We start from the raw sequence: 23,947 nt of genomic DNA on the forward strand, positions 1-23,947 counted from the left end.
AGATGGTTTTGGCGGTATCTTGTGGGTTTACATTGCCATTGCAAGTTTAATCATCAAGACAAGCGTGGATTGGTCCACCGCCTCCTCCTCTCCCTCAAAGAAACAAGAAAGAGAAAAGTGAATGTAAAAATGCTTACATACACATACAGTCTTGTTAACAACACATTAATCAACACTGATGGCAAAGTAAACCAAACAACATCATTTAATAAATGATTTTGCAATACAAAACATCTGTGCAAAAAGATTCAGATATAATACAAAGACAAGGCCTCTCTTGGTCAATAGGATTATGCATGTAAACTTTCTGTAATGGGTACAATGCTACCGAAATACAAAATTGCTTGAATGTTGTAATTTGTTTATAGAATAAAACAAAAAGGGCACCGTAATGATTTTGCCAAACAGAAAAAAAACTGCCTAGACCTGCCTAAGATTCACAGTCTTGTGTACAAGTGGTTTTTGCACTGCTATACAAGTACACTAAAAATTCTTTACATGTTGGAGGCTGCATGTACAAAACACAACTCAGACACCTAGGTAGCTCAATCTGATTAAAAAGATAAAAGATAAAAGTACAGAAGCAAAGGAAGGACGTGAAAACAAAAGGCGATACTCTTAGAAACCTTAAAAAGATTCACAACATGTGATTCCAATGATCTAAACAGTCCTGATTTAACACAAATAATCAATATCCTACTACATGACCTTCATGATGCTACCAGGACAGACAGTTGATTGATCTAAGAGTATTTGTGTCTCACTAACAAATTCAGATCATGTGAACGATGTTTGTGAATTCTGTTTTCCTGAAAACTTGAAACTATGCACATATGAAACCATCTGCACTACGCTTTACAACAACAGCAGAGTGCAACGCATACAGTCAGGCACATGGCCAAGACAAAGATTGTCTACTACACAGGTGCTGCAAGAGTGCAAGAGTAATACACACACACACACCTACACAAAAGGTTGCTGGTTCTCTGATTTTTGATCATTTAAAAAGAAGACCAAAGCTTCATAGCAGAGTGACAGATTGGTTGATTTGCAGGTCACTCTCGTCTTCAGTTTGGGAAACTTTCCGAGTCAAAGCACTTACAATTTCTTCATATAAAAGAAGGTTACACTGCTACTTTCCTGTCATTAGTTGTTCTATTGGACATAAATACAAATACAGCTGTAATTCTTGATCTTTATAATAATTTAACGCCTGATTTTAACCCTTTTTTGGGGGATCACCGTGCTCTAAGATGTCCTTTTTCTTGGTCTTAATGTCACTTCAGTAAGCCTCTCGTTTGATTAGAGCCTTCATGACTTGAAAGGGTTTGGGCCAATTCAGGCAGCATCTGCACACATCTCCAAACTTACACCGTGGACTGACGCAAAACCAAATAAAAGCAACATAAAGTGTCAAAATGTTATCTCCTTTGCTTGTTCATTTTCTTGGACCTTTACTCTGATTCTTCCCTTTCTTTCATGCTGTATTTTGTACGATTTGGCGAGTTCCTTCAAAATCAAAACACTGAAAAATCAAAGTAAACCACAGATCTGCCAGAAAACAGCACTTTCCCACACAGGGGGGTTTGGCGGGTGTTAAGCTTACATTACTGACAATAACCCGACCCCACCCTCGGTTGACAGATGATGCTCACACCCTGAGTCCAGTCCACTTTATCTTGTGGAGGCTACAGAGGATGTGAGTGCTGTGCGCTTTCGTTTGTAGATCTGCAGGGGGGTTCATTGGCAGCCGGCTTTGAAGCCAGATCGTTTGTCAGCTGAAGGAGAGGATGAGGAGAGGTGGAAGAGGAGAGAGGAAGAAAAGGCATATAGAATATATACATAAGGGCAAGCTCTAAACTAAGGTTTGAGGAAGGTTAGGTAGGCGGCGGTGTGGCCATGTTGCACGGAAACATTCAGGTGTCAGTTCTGGAGGGATTGATGAAGATTGAAGATGATGATGATGATGCATCGTGTCAGATACATATTCTAACAAATCAAAACAATGGTTTGATACTAAGCTGCTTGGTTGGTGAGATGTCTTCCTGCCAGGAGCATCATCCCAAACACAGACGTTCAGCTTCAGGCTCCAGACCGCCGAGTGTGGTTACAGTCATCGTTCAGTCTTTGTATTCTCATTGGACAGCGCATCTGTGTTTTGTCCAGCGACAAGCAAGTCACAAATTTGCTAAAAGGCACTTAAACACTATCAGTGAGCTGAAGATTTAACCGAGGCACTAATGAAGAGGCGACATGCTGCTTTTGTTTCACCTAAAACGTAACAATAAGTTCCTCTGAATATATATCTTTGCATTTCATTCATTCAGGACTTAAGTACCGTATTTACACAGAGGTTAAAATAATACACAGAACACTTTACAAACCATACGCTTGATTTAAACAATAAGGCATTTCAAAGTCTAATAGCTGTTTGTACTGTGTGCGTGTGTGTGTGTGTGTGTGTGTGTGTGTGTGTGTGTGTGTGTGTGTGTGTGGGCAGTGTTTCTTACACGATGGGTCGCGACCCAAATGTGCTGATGTGGTCTCCAACTGACCAGAGGAGAAACTTATGTATACTTGATCACACTGGGTCCCTGCGTGAGAGATCAAACTCCTTCAATTTGGGTCCCGAGCAGAAAGCGTGCGAGCATTCCTCCTATTTACAGGTCTGCGGTGATGACAGAGTCGTTGTACATTCGTACGTCGGAATCCACGGCGAGCAGCGCTGACGTCTGCAATGTGTGATCCAACTGCACCAAGCCCTTCTGGGATACGTGTCCATACATCTGACCTCCTCCGCCCGGCATGATGCAGTGGGACAGCAGAGGCGTGTTTGCGTCGTGGTTGGAGCCCGTGGTGGAGGGCACGCCGCTGACGTGACCCGTACTGGTCGAGCCGCTGGCGCTGCTCGGCGAGCGGCTTTTAGGAGGGGGCAGGTGGTGCTGGATCACCCTGGTCGGCGGCACCGGGGCGGCGAAGTGGGCCGGGAAAGCTGCGTAGCCCGGAGGGATGGGGTAGCCGTTGACGGGGATGAAGCGCTGGTGAGTTTGGGTCACAGCCATCGGCGTCCAGCCTGGGATCTGAGCCATCTGGCCCGGGGCAGGCATTGCCTGGGCCGGGTAAAGGTACCCTGCTGCGGCGGCGGCGGCAGCAGCGGCGTAGCGGGGGTTGCTGAGGTTGCTGACGGGGCTGGCGCTGAGGGACGTGGTCTGGGTGGTGGCGTTGCCCCCGCCGCCGGAGGGGGTGCTGGAGCTGGCGTGGGACGACAGACCCTCCCAGGTACGCAGACGGGTATGGATGTCCTTGAAGCGTGTTCGTCGTGTGGGGCCTTCCTGCCAACACTCGGTCATCAAGCCGTAAAACCTTAGGGACCACAAAGTTAGAAAGCATCAGAACCGAGATATTGAGTAGTTTAAAGTTTTTTGATTTTATTGCGAGCTTTGGAACACAAGATGGAGATACAACAAACTGAAGATGCATCACTTCTTTTGACTTCCTCACAGTTTACATGAAGTTGCAGTACAGATGGGATCTTACCTCGGCGGGCAGTCCTCAGGGCAGGGGAGCAGCTGCCTCTTCCTCACCATCTCCATCACCTCCTGGTTGGAGAATCCGTAATACGGCTGCAGACCGTAGCTGAAGATCTCCCACAGCACCACGCCGAAGGACCAGATGTCCGAGTCCGAGGTGAACTTGCCGTAGGTGATGGCCTCGGGCGGCATCCAGCGGATGGGCAGCAGGGACTTGGGCTGGACCAGGTAGTAGTCTGAGGAGTAGATCTCCCTGGAGAGGCCGAGGTCGGAGATCTTCACATGGAGCTGCTCGCCAACGAGGATGTTCCTAGCAGCAAGGTCCTTGTGGACGTAGAAGTGGCTGGCCAAGTACTCCATCCCAGCAGCCACCTGGGGTACATCAGGTCGAGAAAATATAGGGATGAAGGAAGTCAAAAGAAACGAGAGCACATACCTCAGCCAAGGCAGAGTTCTCTTCTGATTATGCAATGCAGACCAACAAACTTTATTAATGTAATACACCATGTCAGGTTCTTAAGGTATTGACAAAATCTGTGGTTTTGGCGCCACCATCAGGTCAATTTGTGCCTAAGTATTGAGTGCACATGTCCATCAAGCTTGGTTACTTTCTTCATGAGGTACAAACCTTTTGAAGAATAAGCCACGCCCACTCAAATTTATGAGACAATTACATAATCAACATGTTAAATTGCTTCTTCTTCATGTACATTGTAGTGATTGGTTCCTAACTTCTTGAGTAATCCTGTTCACAATCAGAAAGATGGATCTTCATCATCATCATCTTCATCATCATCATCCTCATCATCACACCTGTAAGGACATGTGGAGGAAGTCTCCGTGGTCCAGGCTGGACTTCACCGTGCCGTCCTCGTCGCTGCTGCAGCCCACGTCCGAGTGCGGCGACCTCATGATGAGGAACTCGTGCAGGTCGCCCTGGGGCAGGAACTCAAACAGCAGGCAGACGGGCTGCTCCTGGGTGACCATGCCCAGCAGACACACCACGTTAGGATGCTGCAGCTCAGCCAGCACCGTAGCTTCCTGCGTGGAGGAGCAGAGGGGTTTGAGTTATGAGAATGTGACGATGCTGCCGTTTCCTTTGGATCTATGATGAAACACTGGTTGGTTGAGCGTTTATAGGTTGATTTTCGTGTTGTTCCTTCAACATTTAAAGTGTGTTTGTACCTGTTGGAAGTCTCCCCACTGCTGGGGGTTTGAAATGTCCTTCAGGGTCTTTATGGCCACCAGCTGAGCCTGCTCCATGCCGGGCAGGTACAGGTGACCTTTGTAGATCTTCCCCAGCATGCACTCGCCCAGCTCCTCCATGAATCGCACGGCAGACAGGGGGAGCTCTTTGGCCTTACTCTGTGTGTGTGAGAGAGAGAGAGCAGAAAGACTCCATTATTATTTTCTTTGTTAAGGGTCGACACTCATTTCTCACAATTATCGCTGAACGGAAAAGTGTCAGCGCTCCCTCTAATTTGACTCTGCTTAATGTAACAGTGAGAGTGTGTGTGTGTGTGTGTTTGAGGCAATGATTGTGTCAGCTTTGGCGGTTTTGATAATTATCATAATCGAGTTCAGTCGATTACATTTACCCTTCAAACGAGCGCCTGGAAAGTGAAACGGAGAACATGCAACACATCCAAACCCCTGAGATCTGGCAACACCACGACTTAATTAACCGTCGATTAGCTGCATTTAGGAAGAACGAGCCATTAATTCTCATTAAATCGAAAGAACGACATGGAAAGGAGTCGTTGTTCTTTGTGGTCCTTGTGTTTGCAGAGGAATGAAGGTTTGGTTTGTTCAGCCAAATCCAAACATAGAGTTATGAATTTTTTGGCACAAATGTTTGGTAATTCACTTAATGGAAACCACAACAGAGTTTGAGTTGGTCTAAGTGTGCGTGTGTGTGTGTCTGGTATAGTCACCCGGTAGGTAGGTAGATGTAGGGCTGTGTGTGTGTGTGTGTGTGATGTGCTTGGCTGTGCTTGGGAGAAGATAAAAGGTGAGGAGGTTGGCAGAGATGTTGAGATTCCAGGAACGCCCGGATGAATAATGGAATTCCTAAGTGAGCAGGAGAGAAACACAGGCCTGTGTGGACTCTGAGGGGGTTGGTGTGCGTGTGTGCGTGTGCGTGTGTATGTGTGTATGGAGGCCTGCTGATGTTATGAAAGACGCAGATGTTTTTAGTTATGGGTTTGTTCTCCCGGTTTCTCCCACCCCCAAAACCCTCAGATCCTCATCACACCACCACAGGTCATATGTTTGTGTGTGTGTGTGTGTGTGTTTGTGTGTGTGTCTAAAAAGGATTGGCATACGCAGTGACCCCTGGGTGACCTCAAAGTCTGATGAGCGGCAGCAAAATTGTTAAGATAAGAGCAGCAAGGAAGAAATAAATGCATAAATGCTGTATGTGTGTGTGTGTATAAGTGTGTGTGCGTTCTTGTGTGTGTGTTTCTCCAACCCAAAAAAACCCCACTGTCAAGCTCCATTAATCCCCCCAAGTGTGATGAGGTTGAGGCCTTTGGAAGCGTTTCTGTCAGCTGCTTGACGAGCGACACTGAGCAGATACGTGACGCATCGGCCTGAAAGCGGCGAGGAAGAAAACTGAGATCCTGAGGAAAAAGTAAGCGGCGATATTAACGAGCTTTGACGCTTCGGTGACATTCTGCGGCTCCGTCCGCAGCTGTCGGCGGTAATATTATACACATTACCTTGAATGTCAACTCTGGTTTGTACAGACGCACACACACACACACCAAAATTAAGTGGAAAAAGATAAACTCACACACACGCACGCTCTATAGGAATGAGCGTGCGGCCTTGAAAGGACACGCGATCCCAAATGTATGAGTCTGGTGATGTGCATTAACAAAAGAGACGTCTGAAGAAGGAGGGGGGGGTGAAAGAGAGGTCCAAGAAGAGGAGGAGAAGAGAGAGAGAGAGAGAGAGAGAGAGAGAGAGAGGGACAGGGATCGGGATCGAGTGAGAAGAAGATGGAGACAGAGAGAGAGAAAGAAAAGAGGTGCAGCTGAACATTCCTGAACCTGCTGGGCTCCGATGATACAGATCTGAAGCTCTGCCTGAGACAGGTCACACACACACACACACACACCCATAGGGAGACTCCAGCATGCCGCAGCGTATCCCCCTGCCACACACACACACACACACAGGACCGTGCCAGTGTTTTGACTCTTGCTGCAGTCTGGTTTCATGACTCAAGAAGACAAACACAGCGTGAGCGTTCATTTAGCTCCACCATGGGAGATCTTGCAGAGCTGTGTGTGTGTGTGTGTGTGTGTGTGAGTGTGGCTGTATATTAAAAGAAACATACTACTAGACATACTAAGAAAGAAATGCATCATGGGAGATACCTAGTGGCCTGATGTGTCGACATCTTCATCACTCATTTTCATGTGCCAAAGCTAAATTACAGCAGTTTAAGATATCTCCAGTGTCCCTCTTGTCCCTCTTGTCCCTCTTGTCGTCCTACCTTGGGCTTGTAAGCGGTGGTGAGCATGGACATCTCCACGTTCTGCCCTCGCACTGGTTTGGGCTGGCGCGGGGCCGGAGGTCTGGCGACCTTCTGGTTGTTGCGGCACACGCAGATGAAGAAGAAGAGCAAAGCTATGGCCAGCGGGATCGCCACGCTCGGGACCAGGATGTACAAGATCTCCATGTTGCTGCCTGGCTTGCTGTCCTTATAATCTGGATGAAGACAGAGACATGATAACACACATTACACACATTTTTGGTGTCATTTCATCACGTATCAATCAATCATCGGTCATGTAACTCTTCTATCCTCTTACCACAGAGGGGAATGTCGCAGAGCTCCATGCGGACGCCCTCGTCCAGCGTGAAGCACCAGGGGGCCTCGTGTTTGTTCCCCGGGTTACGGCAGTACGAGTGGCCGCCGCTCAGCTCCAGGTAGCGCACGGCCAGGTAGCTGTGGCTGTGCGGGTACTGGGAGTTCCACGGCTGACACTGACGGCCCGACCTGGTCATGCTGATGGTGCCGCGGTAATCTGAACCCGAGTTGTTGTAACACTTGTGATCTGGAGAAGAGAAAAGAGTGTGTGTGAGTGAGTGTAAGTGTGTGTGAGGAGGAAGAAACAAGAAATCAGATGAAACGTGCACGAATACCACAGTGCAGAAAACAAAGGATCCCAGATTTGAATGTTTTTTAATGTTTTAATGCAAAATATACAAAACATACTCATTGATTCTTATAATTATGTCATTTAATTATTTCAAGTTTATTGTTAAGTTTAATCTGAATATTTACAAAAGGATGAATTATCTTGTTATCTTTGAATAAGAAGATAATTACTCTAAAGTTAGTTTGTAGGTTGGATGTTTGTTTACTCTATTGAACATTTTCTAACAATTTTCCTTTAAAAACTCTTTGAAAATCATCAAAAACCAAAACCAAGGAGCCTCCATGTGACTGCAGACCACCGCTGTATTCCTCTTAGCATTCAAATCAGCTTGAATTTGCTTAAGAATCATCATCCTTTCACTTTTTATTGTTAAATCTGCATGATTATTAGACTGTAATGCCGTCTGAGATATGAGATTTGGCAGCCGGCCTCTACAAACCCTTGGCTTTCGTAACAACAGTTGTCGCTCGGCAGCCAAATCTGAAGAATCCTTAACCTTAGCCGAGAGTTAAGAGTTTCCCCCCCTCTTCCATCATCGCGCGATAACGGCGCATTTGACAGGAAAATAAAGCCACAGATATATTCACGATGATAGATGAGCGAGATCCTGAGCGACTGCAACTCAGCTCTGTAAAGTGAAACAAATGGAAGAAAGGAAATCGACCAGAAACGTTGCGGTGCTCCGTTGGAAAAAAACGACCCTGCTGGAACGAAACACAGAAGTGATTTGTACTTATTAGGCCAGAAAAACATGAAAACCACGAGTATGTCTTCTTTTTTTGGGTTTTTAAATGGCGGTGGGTTTGGACACGACGGGGGGACGTCTGCTCTCAGATAATAACACGCTTGTACGTCTGTAAGTTAGTGGTGAAAAGGGAGAGAACACGTCTTACTCTTGTTGATGGGCTCGGCCATGGGGATGCCGATCCTCAGACAGTTGCCGGCCTCGGGGCTGTCGTGGGCGGCCAGGTCGTCGCAGTTGGGCAGCTTCAGCCTCTTCAGGATGATGGGGTTGGAGCGGGCGATGATGTACTCAGTCTTGCACAGGTCGTTCTCCAGGATCTCGCACTCGTCCTTGCACAGGTCGCGGGGTTTGTCGGCGCCCGAGCTGCGGTCGCACGTCGGGAAGGCGAAGTGGCACAGGGACGGGATGGCGAACTGGGAGCAGCGGTCAGACAGATGGTTGGACGTTCCGATCATGGTGAAGGCCGCTGCGGAGAGGAAGGGGTTAAACGTATTGATTGCAGTTTCTCTCCAGCAGTGAAATCGCTTATTAAACCACAATAAGTACACAGATTTGACTTTGTTCCCTTTGAGCATTTACACACATGCAAGGATGAAAGACAGAGACTGAAACGAATATTATGATTCATCGGCATATTTGGGGTTTATTGCAAACATATGCTGTGTGTTGGGAGGGGAGGGGTTTAAAATGGATCTGTGGCAAATATCCAAACGCTCCTGCAGCACATGTATGACCTCTATATGTCAGTACAAGTGATGTTAGATTTAGGGGACGGACGCTCCGGCTATCAGCTGTGATTATCACCACATCCAGCCGTGTCTCTCACTGATTACTCCGGATTACAGGCCGGGGGTCGCGACCTCTTTGTCCCCGAAATTGGTCGGCGTTGAGAGTTTATTTCAGGAGAAAAGCTGACAGCTGCGCAAATGTAATCAACAACATGAACCTCAGAGCACGCATGCACGCATGCATGCACAGTGTAACACACAAACAAACACACACACACAGAGGCAGGCAGGGTCATGTATCACTGCAGAGCGACGGTGGAGCCATGTGTGCCCCAGACTGAGCGGTGACCTCGCTGAACTTCCTCTGAACTCCCAAACTTCTTCCTGTTTCTTCCTTTTGCATATTAAGAAAACATTTCTAACCCTAAACAGCCCTGAGTTTAGAGGTTGTGGTGACTTTCTTGACCTCAGTTCCTTATTTCTGGCTGGTATCTGTACAAACATGCATGTGAATACCTCTGATTTCAATTTGTAGTTTGATATTTTTTACTATTTGTTATTATTAGAGTACAATGTTAAGGTAAATGTAGAGTAACATCATAAATATTACCTGTTACACCTAAACATATACAATATAGATTTTTTTTTACAAAGATTGGTGTCTTAAATTGAAGAAAAATAGACAAAATGTTGAAAAAAAACTAAAAAAACATTGAAAAAACTGAAAAAAATCCTATCTTGTAATGTTAAATAAAATAGAAAATACATATGATTTTTTTATTAATTATTCAATTGACTTGGAGCCTTAAAGTGCAACTATGTTTCTGTTATGTTGCTCTCTCACCTGTGATCTGCGTCTCGATCTCGCCTTGCATCTGCAGCGAATCCACGAAGATGCTGCGGTTGCCGATGAAGCGGGCACAGGCGATCCCTCTGTACGGCTGACAGAAGCCCTCTTCATCAAAGTCATCGCTGAGACATAAAGAGAGAGAAGAGAAGACGCACAGAGACATTAATACATATACATGTTAATACGATTACACCATTGAAAACGAGATTCAGAATTCAGAAAGGAGAGACAGAAACGCGCTGTAATGCACGATGCCGCCACTAGAGGTCCTCAAGTGGTTGAATATCACACAAAAACCACAAGTTGCACTCGGGAGGAAGAAAAGCTGTTTCTTGTTGCCCTCTCTTAAAGTGGAGGTCTCTCTTTGCTTGGCTGAGGATAAATCACAATCTAGTCAAAGGCAGAGATCTAAAACACGCAGTCACACACACACACACACATACACACACACACTGTGTTAAGAATTAAGAATCATTCCTGTTTATGGCAGAGTGGCAGAGGGATGTCATCATGAGCCCTAATCTAAAACACATGCAGAGAGAGCGAGAGAGAGCGAGAAAGAGAGAGAGAGAGAGCCAGAGAGCAAGAGAGAGAGAGATTCCATGACCTTTATGTTTTCACAACAGCACAACTTCTCTGCCCCACTATTTACACGTCTTTCTTTGCTTTGTAACATATTTGCCCTCTCGTCTCTTCTTCCTCTATCTCTCACCTCACTCATTCTGCCTTATATGCCACACACAAGCACACTCTCTTTCACACACACACACACACACACACACACACACTAACCACATGCTGACTAGCAGGCTATTGGCTCAATGTGAGATCACTGTGTCATGTGCCTTAAGTCGTGCCATATGGGGACTTTAAGACCAGGCACAACCGCATCGTCTGTAGAGTGGTGCATGATGCCACTGCACACACACACACACACACACACAGACACACACACACACACACACACACACAAAAGAACCATATTGTAGAAGCATATTGTAGCTATTGGCTGATTGAAAGTGCATCCTGATGGTATAGACGCCGCCGCTCTCTTAATGGCAAACAGAACGACTCCAGGACATGAAACCATCATGAAGGTGATGTTTTTTGCCAAATCCCTTTTATATTAAAATGATAAAGCGAATCACTCTCTTTTCTGCACAGCTGTGTGAAAGCTATTTTAGTCATTAATCACCAAGAAACCACAATGTTTGACTCGCCCATGTTTGTTTCTTTGCCCTATTTGAAGGATTCAGACACACACACAGATGATCCATATCACACTGTGTCTTACTGGGGATCTCTTGATGTTTACTGGTGCGGTAACATCCAGTCATGATGCAGAAAGTTTACAAGCAGCGTAACAACGTGCCAATTACACTCATTACCCCACAGCCTATAAAAGAGAACTAAATACCATTAAGGATGCAACTGAAAACAAGGTGACAATGACGCCACACACACACACACACACACGCCTGAAGATCTGCACAGACATTTGCAATGCTGGAGGTGTGTGTGTGTGTGTCTGAGTGTGTGTGTGCACGGTGTGAGTGTGGGGTCATTAGGTTCCCTTTCTCCAAGTGACTGAGGGGCCAAGGTCGGCACTCTTGCTTTACCCCCCTCTGTACACATCTAAATGGGCTTTCCAGACACACACACACACACACACACACACACACACACACACACACACACACACACACACACACACACACACACACAGACACACACACACACACACACACACACACACACACACACACACACACACACACAGAGCAGAGATCAGTGGTCTACATACTAAGGATCCCATGGAGATTTGGCAGCATTACATTTACAGCTTAATAAAGGTTTAAGCAGATTGTATCCTTCTAATGTGTAATGTCCTGCTAAATTGTGGATCTCAGTAATAATGAGTTAAGGTTGCGGTGCGTCTGCAGAGGGATTTACACCCTTGGGTTAAGCCACAGACGCACAAAAGTGCAACTTCTTCAGATTTTCTTACTTTGGCCATAGAGCTTTAGTGAAGTGCCGTTTGGGTTTTGGGGAAAGATTCAGTTTAATCTACAAAGGTAAAAAACTGAGGAATAATAATATGACTTTGAAATGTCTTTGTTTTTGCAAATTTATTCATCCATTTTTTATTTGTGAAATTTGAACAGAAAAGCAACAAGTTCAAAGAGGGAGAGAGAGAGAGAGAGAGAGAGAGAGAGAGAGAGAGAGATAGAGAGAGAGAGAGAGAGAGAGAGAGAGAGAGAGAGAGAGAGAGAGCTGGAGTGCACCCAGGGCAGACGAGAGCTCAGCTTCAGTTGTGCGTCATGGAGGAAAGAGTGGACACACACACACACACACACATACACACTGATGTCCTGCCACACACAGACAACTAAATGACAAGGGAGAGCAGATGATTCTCCACCGTGGACGCTCAAATCCCTGCAGACCAAATTACAACTCCAGCCGGTCCGACTCGACCGAACGCTCTGAGCTCAGATCACAGACGACAGATCGGCCTCACTCCTGTCTGAGCCTCAGCACAGAGGCCACATCCATGCACATCAACATGTCTGTGTCCTGTCCAGCAAAGCAGGAAGACGGATAGAGAGGGGCAGACATGTACCAGACAGAATCACTGTGAGACATCTGAGGGTTTCCTTAAAAAATATATTTAGTTTTTGTCTTTGGATCTCCATTTGTTTTTTCAAAGTGCTGTATATCGGTGGATGTGTGTGTGTGTGTGTGTTTGTGAGCTGTGCCAGGCACGGCGAGCCAAGTGCGGTTGCTATTTGTGTAAACACGGACGTCTGTCCAGGCCTTTGATTTTACACACCAACGCCACGGCTCCAGTGTGTAAAGTTTTATAATAGTTAATTACAAGGAGAGTCTGTTTCCCTCCGAGCGTCCGTCTATAGTGCAGACATGAACAGAGCCAAGACACACACACACACACACACACACACACACACACACACACACACACACACACACACACACACACACACACACACACACACACACACACACACACACACACACACACACACACACACACACACACACACACACAGTGAAGCGGTATAAACACAACAGCTCTATATTTTAAGGATATTGTTTATTTTCACTTTTATTTATACTGTAATTTAAGGGTTTAATTTAAAGTCTAGAATAAACTTAATCAATAACTGAGACAGAAAGTGCTTTGCTTCCGATTTTTGGAGTTCTCCTTTGAAGATAAAACCACATAAGATGCTAATTTTAAGTATAAGTTTAGTTAAAAGGAGACAGTAATCATGCCTGTGGTTGATGGAAATACATAAAAACTTTAGCACTTTAAGAGAAAACATACAAACCGACTCAACGTCTGAGTGCTGCAAATGTAAGCAAGCGTTTCAAGTATTCAGCAACTGACTTACAATTACAAATCCATCAATTAAATGCCCACGAAAAGAGGCAGACATAACATTTTTCAGGAAAATACCAGGGGTTCTATGCTTCATTGGGCCAAACTAATTCTAAAACTAGGGCTGGATCTCAACCTGCAACCTCACAAGACCAACAGTAACAACAGTAACAATAACAAGTAACAGTAAATCAGTTGTGTTCAATCGATCAGAAGTTGCTGCCTCCAAAGCATTGATTGGCGAAACACTGGATTAGATCACAGCACAGCCAAACTAAATACAGTTAAATGTACATGACAGTGTGGAGAGAATGTGTCAGCGGTGTGTATGAACAGAGGAATTGATGAGTGATGTCATTGTCTTACATGCAGCAGGAACGCTGCGCTGAAACATGGAACAGATCTGAAATGATCACAGGATCAGCAGATCAGTATAAGTGTCCGGTGTGTGTGTGTGTGTGTGTGTAGAGCTTTGAAATGGAGCCAAGACATTTACATAAAAAGGTGAAATTGAGATTTCTGCAAAGCTCCAGATGCACATCAACACTCTCACACACACACACACAAATATGTGTTTATTTAACTGCAGGCCTACAACACACACAACCTCAGAGGGATAAACAGTGAGAAAGACAAAGACTAGTTTGTATGATGTCCTGTTCACTTTGTCACATACACACACACACACACACACACAGCATGGATACACAAAGGAGGCTGAAACTTTGAACCAAACATGTGTGTGTATGTGTGTGTGTTACACTTTGGGGAAAAGGACTGCCCAGACAACTGACAATAGAACTGCTTTGACTCAAATAGGTTTTCCTTATACAAGCAGCCACATCAACACCATGACACATACTGACACACACACCTACACACACCGCCTTGACCCCGGAGACAAAGGTTGGAGGTTGATGTCTGTTAACAAATTCATCACTAACAGGAAAGGGAGAGTTTGTGTCAGACGAGGAGGACGAAGGTTCAGCCCACAGGAGTGATGAGTCAGCGTTTGGCCTCCACACGTTATCATTTGTGAAGGAGGAAGAGCAACTTGGCACCAGATACAAAACGACCGGATCACTTTGAAAAATCTTAATCGATCATTATGTCCACTCGCTCACACTCCCTCCCTCCCTCCCTCCTTCTTTCCTTCCCTCCCCTCTCGGCGCTCCACCTCTCCCACACTCTCCTGTAAAGACTCAGTTTCATCTGTTCCATCAACACTTTCTTTCCACTGAGAGCAGGAAACGCAGGGCAGTGCCAGACACATCTTTTGTTTATTACCACTACTAAGAGTGTGACAACAAAAATCAATATAATCACATCCTGATGGTGATATTTGACACCTGGACTGTGAAAAATATCATGATAACAGAGTGTGTATCTGCTGAGAGCGTCTGGCTGGTGTTGCAGATGCATTTAATTGTCAATTAAGCACAAATCTGCAGCATGCATAAACATAAATGTAAGATTACAATCCTGAATTATCCAAACAGAACATTAGCCAGACCTATAAAGTTAAAACCACACAGTCAAAGCCTCAAACTGCTTTATGTTCTGTTCTGCTTCAGCCTGTGTGATCTGTGATCTGTCCTAACCTCATGGCCGGACTTTTAGAATCTCCATTTCTGAGACGTAGCAGTTGAATTTATGATTCCAGACTTGTGAGACAACATAAGGTCGAGTTTCAGTCGGTGCATTTGAGTGTTTTTGCAGGTGCAGAGATCATCAGATTGATACTAAAGAGTCAGCGAGTGAGAAACAGATCGGTTAATAAAACGGATACAGTAACACACCGGGAGACGGCGGGATACGTTTTACTGTGAGGAAAAATGTTTACATACTGACCTCAGAACATTGATTTGTTAATGTTCTATTTATTTACTTATGCAAAATTTGACTGTATGAAGCCGAGTGTGAAGATGTGGAACATATGAACACAGTGAGGAAACATAAAGGCTGTAAGGCACGAAAGCCAAAAGCTTGTACTGGAACAGAATGTATCTTGAGCACAGGACTGAGTTTCTAGAAGTATTTGTCATTTAAAACAACATAAATATGGAAAGTTTCTGCTATTTTCCTCAAACACAGCTTTGGGTGTTTCGAGCTTCCTGTGTGTGTCGCAGGTGCTTCACATTTACACGAGTGAACAAGCGTCTTCTATTTGGTGTTTGTTTATTGTTGGGGCTTTCCTGTGCTTTACGTTTTAAATTATGGAATACATCTTTAAGCCTCCAGCGTGAAAACTGTGGGGGAATTCTCATCAGGGAGTTACGAGGACGGCTGTGCGTTGAGCTTTAGGGTTAAGGGGATGTGAAACTCAACACCCTTTGTAGGAGGTGGGGTAGGGGGTGCAAGGGGGAAAGGGTGTGTGTGTGTGTGTGTGTACTGTATGGATGGGGCTGTACGGGTGAGCAGGCGAGGGGCGGATCCCTGATGACATTTTAGATTTCAGGGTTTGGTTTCCAGGAGCTGCTGTAGGCGCTGAGTGACGAGGAGATGAGCTCCCAGCAGCGCCGGGTCACAGCTGCGGCTTCCTGATTGGAGATTCCCCCTGAGCTGGAGCTGGATGTGCTTTTGATGTACACGCAATGATTGTATCACAGCACGCTATAAAGAACGCCCAGATTCCTTCCCAGGTCAGCGTTGAAGGGGTTTGGAAGCTTAATGATGAACTCCGCTTTGTTTCAAAACTTCAGAAATCAGCCGGAGGTAAATTTGAAGCTTTGACTAGATGGAAGAACAAAGTTGGTGAGGAAATTTAAAGTCTGATTTGTAGGATTTCAATGAGTTTTACTTTAGTTTGGCCCCCTGAGAAAAACTGAAGAACTGATTTTTAGGGTTATATCAAAACCTCCCGCACTTGATACGTTAATTCCATTTGAGGAGGTCATTTGCAAAGAAAATGTTAAGTGTTTAAACTGTGCAAACAAAAAGAAGAATATGGCCGAATCTGATTTATCGACTTCCCCTTTTCGAGCATTTCTGTAATATTCTGCAGTGACCTGTAACTATGCGACACAGAGACGAGAGGACATTCATATGAGTCACTGGGACGCTGCGTCCTCAGCATGTATCTGTGAACGTGTGTGTGTGTGTGTGTGAGTGCATTACAGGGAAAGTGTCCAACAACAAATCAAAGACACTTGTGGCTCTGGAAGAAAGGAATGGACGGACAGCGGAGATGAGAGGAAGCAAACAAAAGACAATCATGCGAGCGCGGTCCTCCAGGGATCGATTACATTGCAGAAGAAAACACCATAAGAAAACAATCTGCTTATTTTGCTGCAATCATGCAAATTTACTGGCATAAATTTATCCTGATCCCTTTAGCAGTATGTGCTATTTAGTAAATTGTGAAAGATCCCATAAAATGATTGCCGAGCTGAAAGATGAATTTCAGCTGAATTTGAGTCCAAAATGTTACAAATCTCCCTGTTGAAGCTGGTTTGATGTGAGCATGACTGATTCATGGGCCAAAGCCTCTTTACTTCAGTGTAACTCCATCTTCTTGTGAGACTTGTAGAGTGCGTGTGTGTGGTTGCAGTGTGTACTGATCTCTCATTGACTTTGAGCCAAAGTGACCACCAGAGGCGGAGGTTGACTGGGGTCTCGGGCTACCAGTGGCCCGTAACCACGCTGGGAATGAACCTGCGAGCTGAGGCAACCAACGCGGCATAAGGACACAACAGAGAAATGAGACAGAGGCCTCCCCTGCATCCTCCAGTTACTGCTACTTACCAAAGGAAACAACAGAGGCTTCTGTCGGAGAGATTCAGAGCTTAGAGAGGATGAGGAAGAGGAGGTGAAAGGGGAGGATGAGGAGATCGATTCCGTTACTATGAGAGTGAAGCCTGATCAGCAGCACTGGTTTGAACTCCCGTCTTTGCACCGCAGCGCCTACAAATCACTGTGCCAGTTCTTCCGTCTGTCAGTTGCCATGGTCGCCATTCCCTAATACCAACAACACGATTCTTGTATTAGTTTCAAACCAGAAATGTAAAATGCTTCACTTCCAGTCAGCAGAAGGAGTTCTTCCAGGAAATAGAGCGTAGAGAGAGAGAGATTGGGTGATTAGAAGAGCAAAAGCCGAAGCGTTCATTAGCTCACTAGGGGCTGAATTGATTGAAGATATTTGATTCATCTGAAATGACCTCCAGACAGCATTCCAACATATATGGACTAAAGAAACCCAGCACACTGTGATAAATATACAAAACTAGAAATGACAAAAAACTGGCACATTCTGTTCTGTTTGACTAAACTGCTTAATTTGAAATATTTCTGCAGTTTGGATCAATGTGTTCTGACCCTGATTGGTTAAGATGAACCAACGCAAAGTGTCTGCAAATGTATTCAGTTCAGTGAGGGTATAATTTTTCAAAATGAAAAACAGATGACTTCCTACCGTAACTTTACATGGGCAAGATACAGCTGCATGTAATTGTCAATTAAGCATTAACCTATTAATTTGTTCTTTTGTTACATTTGATAATATTTAAAGAAAATACTGTAATGAATCTCATCCCCCTGTGTGTGTGTGTGTGTGTGTGTGTGTGTGTATGTGTGTGTGGGCTTCCTAAGCAAATGCCTTTTAATGACTTCCCGTGGCTTTTTATTGCACATAAACATGTTCAGACAGGGTAAAAACAGGGTGAACCTTAATGTGGAGCACCGATGCTGTTGATGATAAACATTACTCCCACATATCCATGTTTGCGTTGCTGGGTCGCACTCCCATGAGGAATTTGCAGCAGGGCGCAGACGCTGGAAGTCACTGCTGAAGATGAAGCTAAAGGTCTTTAATAACAGGGTGAACACACACACACAGTAATCCGACATGCAGGAAAGGACGCCACATCAACCCCATCACTCCTCACAACACCCCTGACCTGATGACATCACTGCCCTGGAGTACTGCAGGGTATCAGGGTGGGGTGGGGGTGGGGTGGATTAGGGGAGTGAGGGTGTCAATCAGCCAGTCGGTTTGCTCGACAGGAAGGTGACACGTTTGGTAAAACCCCCGAACATAAACGCTGCAGTGTTTAGACAGACGCGTACGCACACAAACAAACGGAGCGCAGGGGTGAAGAACGTCACACTCAGGTTGATTTGTTTTACTGATCGCTGACCCCTTGTGTGTAGCAATTCAAGAAAACAAACAACAGAGACAAGGAAAACCTAAAAGGTGTAAAGAGGGAATATAAAGGGAAGAAGGGGAAAGTAAAAATAGAAAGTAGAGAGGAGGAGGAGGAGGAGGGGGGAGAGAGAGAGAGAGAGAGGGGGAGAGAGAGAGATGTTGCGATACTTACAATAACAGGACTTCATTTCTTTATTGACCATAAAAAATATATTTTTCCAAGTGTTTCCAGATGCAGAGATCGGTGTATTAATTTGTAAAATATATATCGAAAAACGCCTCAAGCTTAAGGAATAATTTAAAATGTTCCCAATCCACCCGTGAATCTGGACTGGATTCTGCTGGGTCGTGCCCCCATCCTTCTTTTCTTTGGTGTCAAATCAGTTCAGAACTTTTGGAGCAACAACAAAACAAACAAACAACAATCTAGAGCCCTTGTCATCATAACTCATACCACCACCAAGGCCAAACTAACCTGGATGAAAATGTGTCTCAGTCTCAAATTAAACACACGGCACGGGGCTTCAAACCAACAACCTTCTTAGGGCAAAAGTTTCTAACAAACATTTATCAAATATTACCGGTGGCCAAGTCCTTTTAAAGACCCCTTGTGTTTTGTTCTTGACTTGAGCAAAAGAAATCATTTATATGATCAATATAATTATTTATTGACAACAGGCATTGATGGTTTTGTGTCCCACCTTCATACATGTTGAGGTTGTGTATGGATCAGATAAAAACCACTTGAATTTCAGAAAAGAAACGACTAATATGGCAGCTAATCTTACATCAAAACAAAAACTCAAACGATTTCCATTTTCTTGGAGCGCTACTATAAACTTTGTTCTCTGTTTCCACTTTTATTGCTATAAAAATTGCAGTGTTTGGTTTTTAATGGCGCTGACTTGAACCAACTCCAGCAGCCTGCGTGGAAATAATAATGACGGGAAAAAGCAGAGAAAGAAAGAACAGAGGAAAGACATCGCCCAGAGCAAAGCTACACGGTGCTGTGATTTAGACAATGTGTAACCCCCTTCCACACACACCAATAACACACAGACACACACACACACACGTTTTCCCTGCGTGATTTACGACAGCTTGTTGCCGCGATCACAGATCCTGATCTGAAGACACAAAGGCAAACACTTAAAACAGACAGGAGGACACATGTTTTGGCTGACTGGCTACCGACGGCACTTAAGGAACAAGAAGACACACGTCTGAGCGCAAGCGTGGCTTCCAGAGGAGAGTGGAATAATCCTTGATGAGAGCGATTAAGAGCCACTAAAGGCCTGTATTATGGCGAAGAATAACACCGCTGCAGCATGCAACGAGTAAATAAGCCCTGTTCACACATTCTGCTGTCAGGAAACAAACAGAGGAGGATAAAGCTGCTAAAAGGGAAAATCCCACTTCAAACATGTTAGCTAACAGCTGCTGGTGATGGACTTCTTCTTCTTCGGTATGTAAAAATGTTCAGTGACACAAATCATTGCGGTCAAACTTTGGGTTTTGGTGTTCGTCCCTTTGAATCAAATCAAATCAAAAGCCTCTTTGTAAACTCTACAGAAAGAGGAAGAGATGGGATTTTCTCCGTAGAGTTCTCGCTGCTCTGTGTGTGAGGCGGCTGTTTATTGCTTTTCCATCGACACACAACTCTGCAATTCAGTGAGTTCAGGCTTAATGAAGCTCCAGCAGTCGGTATCGTGAAGGAATGTGACCCATCAAATGAATAAAATAATACACAAATCTAATAATAGACGAATAGACGCATACACATGCCTACTCACACACACATACACACACACTGGCTTGTTGCAGCAGGGCAAAGTCTAGAGAGGCGATGGCTCCTGATCGTCCAATAAAAGACAATTTACAGACCCCTGCACTCTTTCAAACTAATGGCACTAACCGGCACATTATTCATCTGGAGCAAAGGCCAGGCAAACGCTCTCAGACCTGTCATCCATATTTACAGTGTGGTCCATACGTATGCGCGCGTGTGTGTGAGCGAGTGTGTGTGTATAGACTTTGGCGTGCTCGTGCAAACTTGCTGTTTAGGGTCATCGCTCAGTGGAAAAACTCCACTGCAAACAGACAAAGAGGAGCGGAGGAGAAACCACAGAGGGAGGATGACGACGTAAACCCAGAAACAAGCTAGCAGCCATTAGGTTCTTCTGTTGTTGTTGTTGTTCTAAGGCCTAAGCTAATGGACCCAAGCTTAATGCAAAGACTCATTTACATTCAACACGTTTTGAGTAGAAAGAACTTTTTGATGAGAAACAAACCTGCAAGAAGTCTTTTGGAAGGTTTCGCTCTCACTTCAGTCCTGTTTGCTCTCTCGTAAGCTTTGGCTTCAGCTTCCGTGCGATAATCAGTATATTTACATGCACGTCGACAACTTCATCCATGCTCCAGTTCAAGGAATAAAACTTCTCTTTGCTGTCAAACTGGCATAAGCTCACTCTGAGTAACAGAAGACGATTATGATATTGTGAATTGCGTCTCTCCTTATACTCTGATTACACAGGGCGTTGTGTGTATTCGGTGCTTGTGTTCCGTCTTTTTGCCGTAATCGCAGTACAGACAAAAATAATCATAGATTGAATGGCTGCCTCCTCTATTTGGGTTCCTTATAATACGTTAACACAGGCACAGGAGTTAAATTCTAAGAGCGAAACAACAGAAGTATTCAGCGTATTCGCCGCACTCGTGTTCGCTGATCATTTGATCTGTCATCACTGCTTTTCAGTCTTAATAGCTGCAGTTCTGGCGGGTGATCAGCAGGGCCCACCCACGTGTTTTTGCCTTCAGGGACCAAGTCAGGTTACACAGAGTACAGATACTTCTGTGTATTACAATGATTTCTATCTTTATAAAAACATATTTTGGGAGCAGGAAATACCCGGAAAATGAGCCTCTGGTTAGACATAAATAAAATCTGCTCCAATTACAGAGAGTTGTGTCTGTACTGTACCTGACCCGCTCACTCTATGGAAGAAAATCAACTATTGTGAAGTGTTTTCTCTTTACTCCACAGGATTTATTAGATTAAAAGGAAATAAAGAGCAGCATGAGGTCACGAGGCTGTCAAACCCAAGACACTGTGAGTATCTGTTGCATAAACTGAACTTTGACCCCCATAATGACCCTATAGCAAGCATGCAAACACAGGAATAACTCTGGAACTAGAAGAAAACAATGATGAACGCAAGTCATGAAGTTATGAGGTGAAATATTGAAGTCAATTCGCCGGACAATGACTTCTAAGAGATCTATATAATGTATTTACCAGCAAGCTTTGACCATCTACATTCAAATAGGCGATCAATTTGCCGCAGTATCATTCCCAGACTTGACCAGCGTTGACCTGAGTCGACCCCGTATGCTGCATTGGACAGGGGGCGGTTGAGGATAAATCAGGCTTCATTTGGAGAAAGGTTTTGAATTAGGACGAGTATGCTCTTTTGATGTTTTCAGTTTACAAACACATACTTCAGAGGATCCAAACCCTGATCTGGACATGGGAGGAGAAGTTCACAGAGAACTCGCTTTCTTCTTTTCCACAAACCCTGCAGTCATACGGACGCAATTTGATGAGCGCCAGGCCACATGGATACAAAGCCAATAGTCGGGTAAGGACGAGGTCATCTTTTATCAACACGTATCCATGTTAGAGACGCTGATTCTGTTAACTTCCACTAATTACTAATCATCCTCTGGCTCCGGCTCAGAGTGTTCAAGTTCACACTGCATACAAAAGCTTCTTTTACTACCCTCAAAACACTAAAGGTACACTCTGTCTTTGAAACACATACACACCGACGCAGAGGGAGCAAAGAAAGGACACAGTCTATGTATCCGTGTCTGCATGTCTGTGTTTTCTGTGTGTGTTCATTGGGAGGTTGAGGGCAAAGTTCAGGGAAACCCCAAATACCCCATACAGACCGTGTAGCCCTCAGGGAGAAACTATGATTCACATAAAACATACATTTACACACACACACACACACACACACACACACACACACACACACACACACACACACACACACACTTACCAGACCTGACCTTGACCAGACCTGCCAACTGGATCACCAACAGACAGACACAAGGCATTCTGGGAAAACTGGGGGAGCAGGAAGCAGGGCCTGGCCGCACCGGGTTGTGTGTGAGCCGTGTGTGTGTGAGAAACTGGCGGTGTGAAGTATCGTGATGGAGCGAGCGTAAAGACAGACGAACTATCTTATTAACGACACCTGATTGCTTTGTTGACTGATGGTAATTCAACAGGGCCGCACCACCTCGCCGGCTCATACACTCGTGCATGTGTGTGTGGGTTTGTGTGTGTGGTGTGAAGCTCCACACTCGCAAAACAGCATTTAGCACATATAGGGGGGTAAGGGTGTTGGTGGTGGTGGGATCTCTGGTTTCAAACAGCGCCGGTGCCCAGGGACCAGCCGGTGTCAGAGGGCGTGTCCCTCATGAGCCATATTAAGACTCTGATCCCCAATCAATCAGCACCGGGCTAAAAAAAAGCCACAACAAAACGGCAATTAAGACCCGTCGAGGGCTTAACAAAACACGTGTGAGAGATAGAGTTAGTAAAAGTAACTACGTGTGCACTTTCTTTCACTGGGTATTTTGTGTGTGTGTGTGCGTGTATGTGTGTGTGTGTGTAAAAGGCTTTTGAGACAGGAAAGAAAAAAGCCTCAGTCTGCTCCGGACATGCAAACTCAGAGGTCAGAGAGGGAAGAGAAGTCTCAGCAGACCGTTTTTGTTTTTCCTTATGAATCAAGAACTACAGTGTAAATACACACACACACATCCATAAAATGAATGAAATATGTACAGGATACCTTTTGTTTAACTTTTAGATTGCTTGTCTTAGCCTTTGTTTACTGTTTTCCGTTTTCCGTACTGTTGAAGCCTTGTGAGGCGAATTTACATGTTTGGTAATTTATAGCACTTGTAAGTAATAGTAATAGTGATAAAGCAACAACAACTCTCTTTCTTATAGTAATAGAAGATGGTGAATGCTCTTTTGAGGGACATGTTCTCACACTGGACCTGACCTAAGCTGCTTGCTGTAGTTGAAGAAGAGGAGCCGTGTGTTCAAAATAGCAAAACTTGAAGTTGCACCCAGTCAGCTAAACACCACAAAGTCAGACCTGTGGCCCAAAGGCTCATTTTTGATTTGTCCTTTCCTTCCTTAACATGTTAATGTCAACATGTAACATGCCTGAATTTACCCACCCACACACACACACACACACCTGCCTGGACATAACCACAAAGTGTTTAGTCAGCAATGCGGAGGTGTTTGCCAGCTCAGTGCAATCAGAACAGGGCTGGGTGGCTTTTTCAGAAGGG

At 44.8% G+C, this 23,947-nt stretch overlaps 1 protein-coding gene across 1 annotated transcript in view; it reads right to left on the reverse strand.

The window, feature by feature from the left end:
• Nucleotides 1-290: 290 nt before the first annotated feature.
• Nucleotides 291-23,947, reverse strand: part of ror1 (receptor tyrosine kinase-like orphan receptor 1) — a 114,876-nt gene continuing 91,219 nt past the window's right edge. Inside the window, exons 4-11 of the mRNA XM_076170136.1 lie at nt 10,020-10,147; nt 8,596-8,913; nt 7,352-7,597; nt 7,033-7,247; nt 4,716-4,895; nt 4,344-4,571; nt 3,538-3,902; nt 291-3,363 (exon numbers count right to left, since the gene is read on the reverse strand). Coding sequence (XP_076026251.1) covers nt 2,661-3,363; nt 3,538-3,902; nt 4,344-4,571; nt 4,716-4,895; nt 7,033-7,247; nt 7,352-7,597; nt 8,596-8,913; nt 10,020-10,147 — 2,383 coding nt within the window. The 3' untranslated portion in view covers nt 291-2,660. The remainder of the gene's footprint in view (nt 3,364-3,537; nt 3,903-4,343; nt 4,572-4,715; nt 4,896-7,032; nt 7,248-7,351; nt 7,598-8,595; nt 8,914-10,019; nt 10,148-23,947) is intronic.

The sequence above is a fragment of the Genypterus blacodes genome, unplaced genomic scaffold (assembly GCF_046128005.1).
Source record: "Genypterus blacodes isolate CSIRO-AG114 ecotype Tasmania unplaced genomic scaffold, CSIRO-AGI_Gbla_v1 ptg000215l_1, whole genome shotgun sequence".
NCBI lineage: Eukaryota > Metazoa > Chordata > Actinopteri > Ophidiiformes > Ophidiidae > Genypterus > Genypterus blacodes.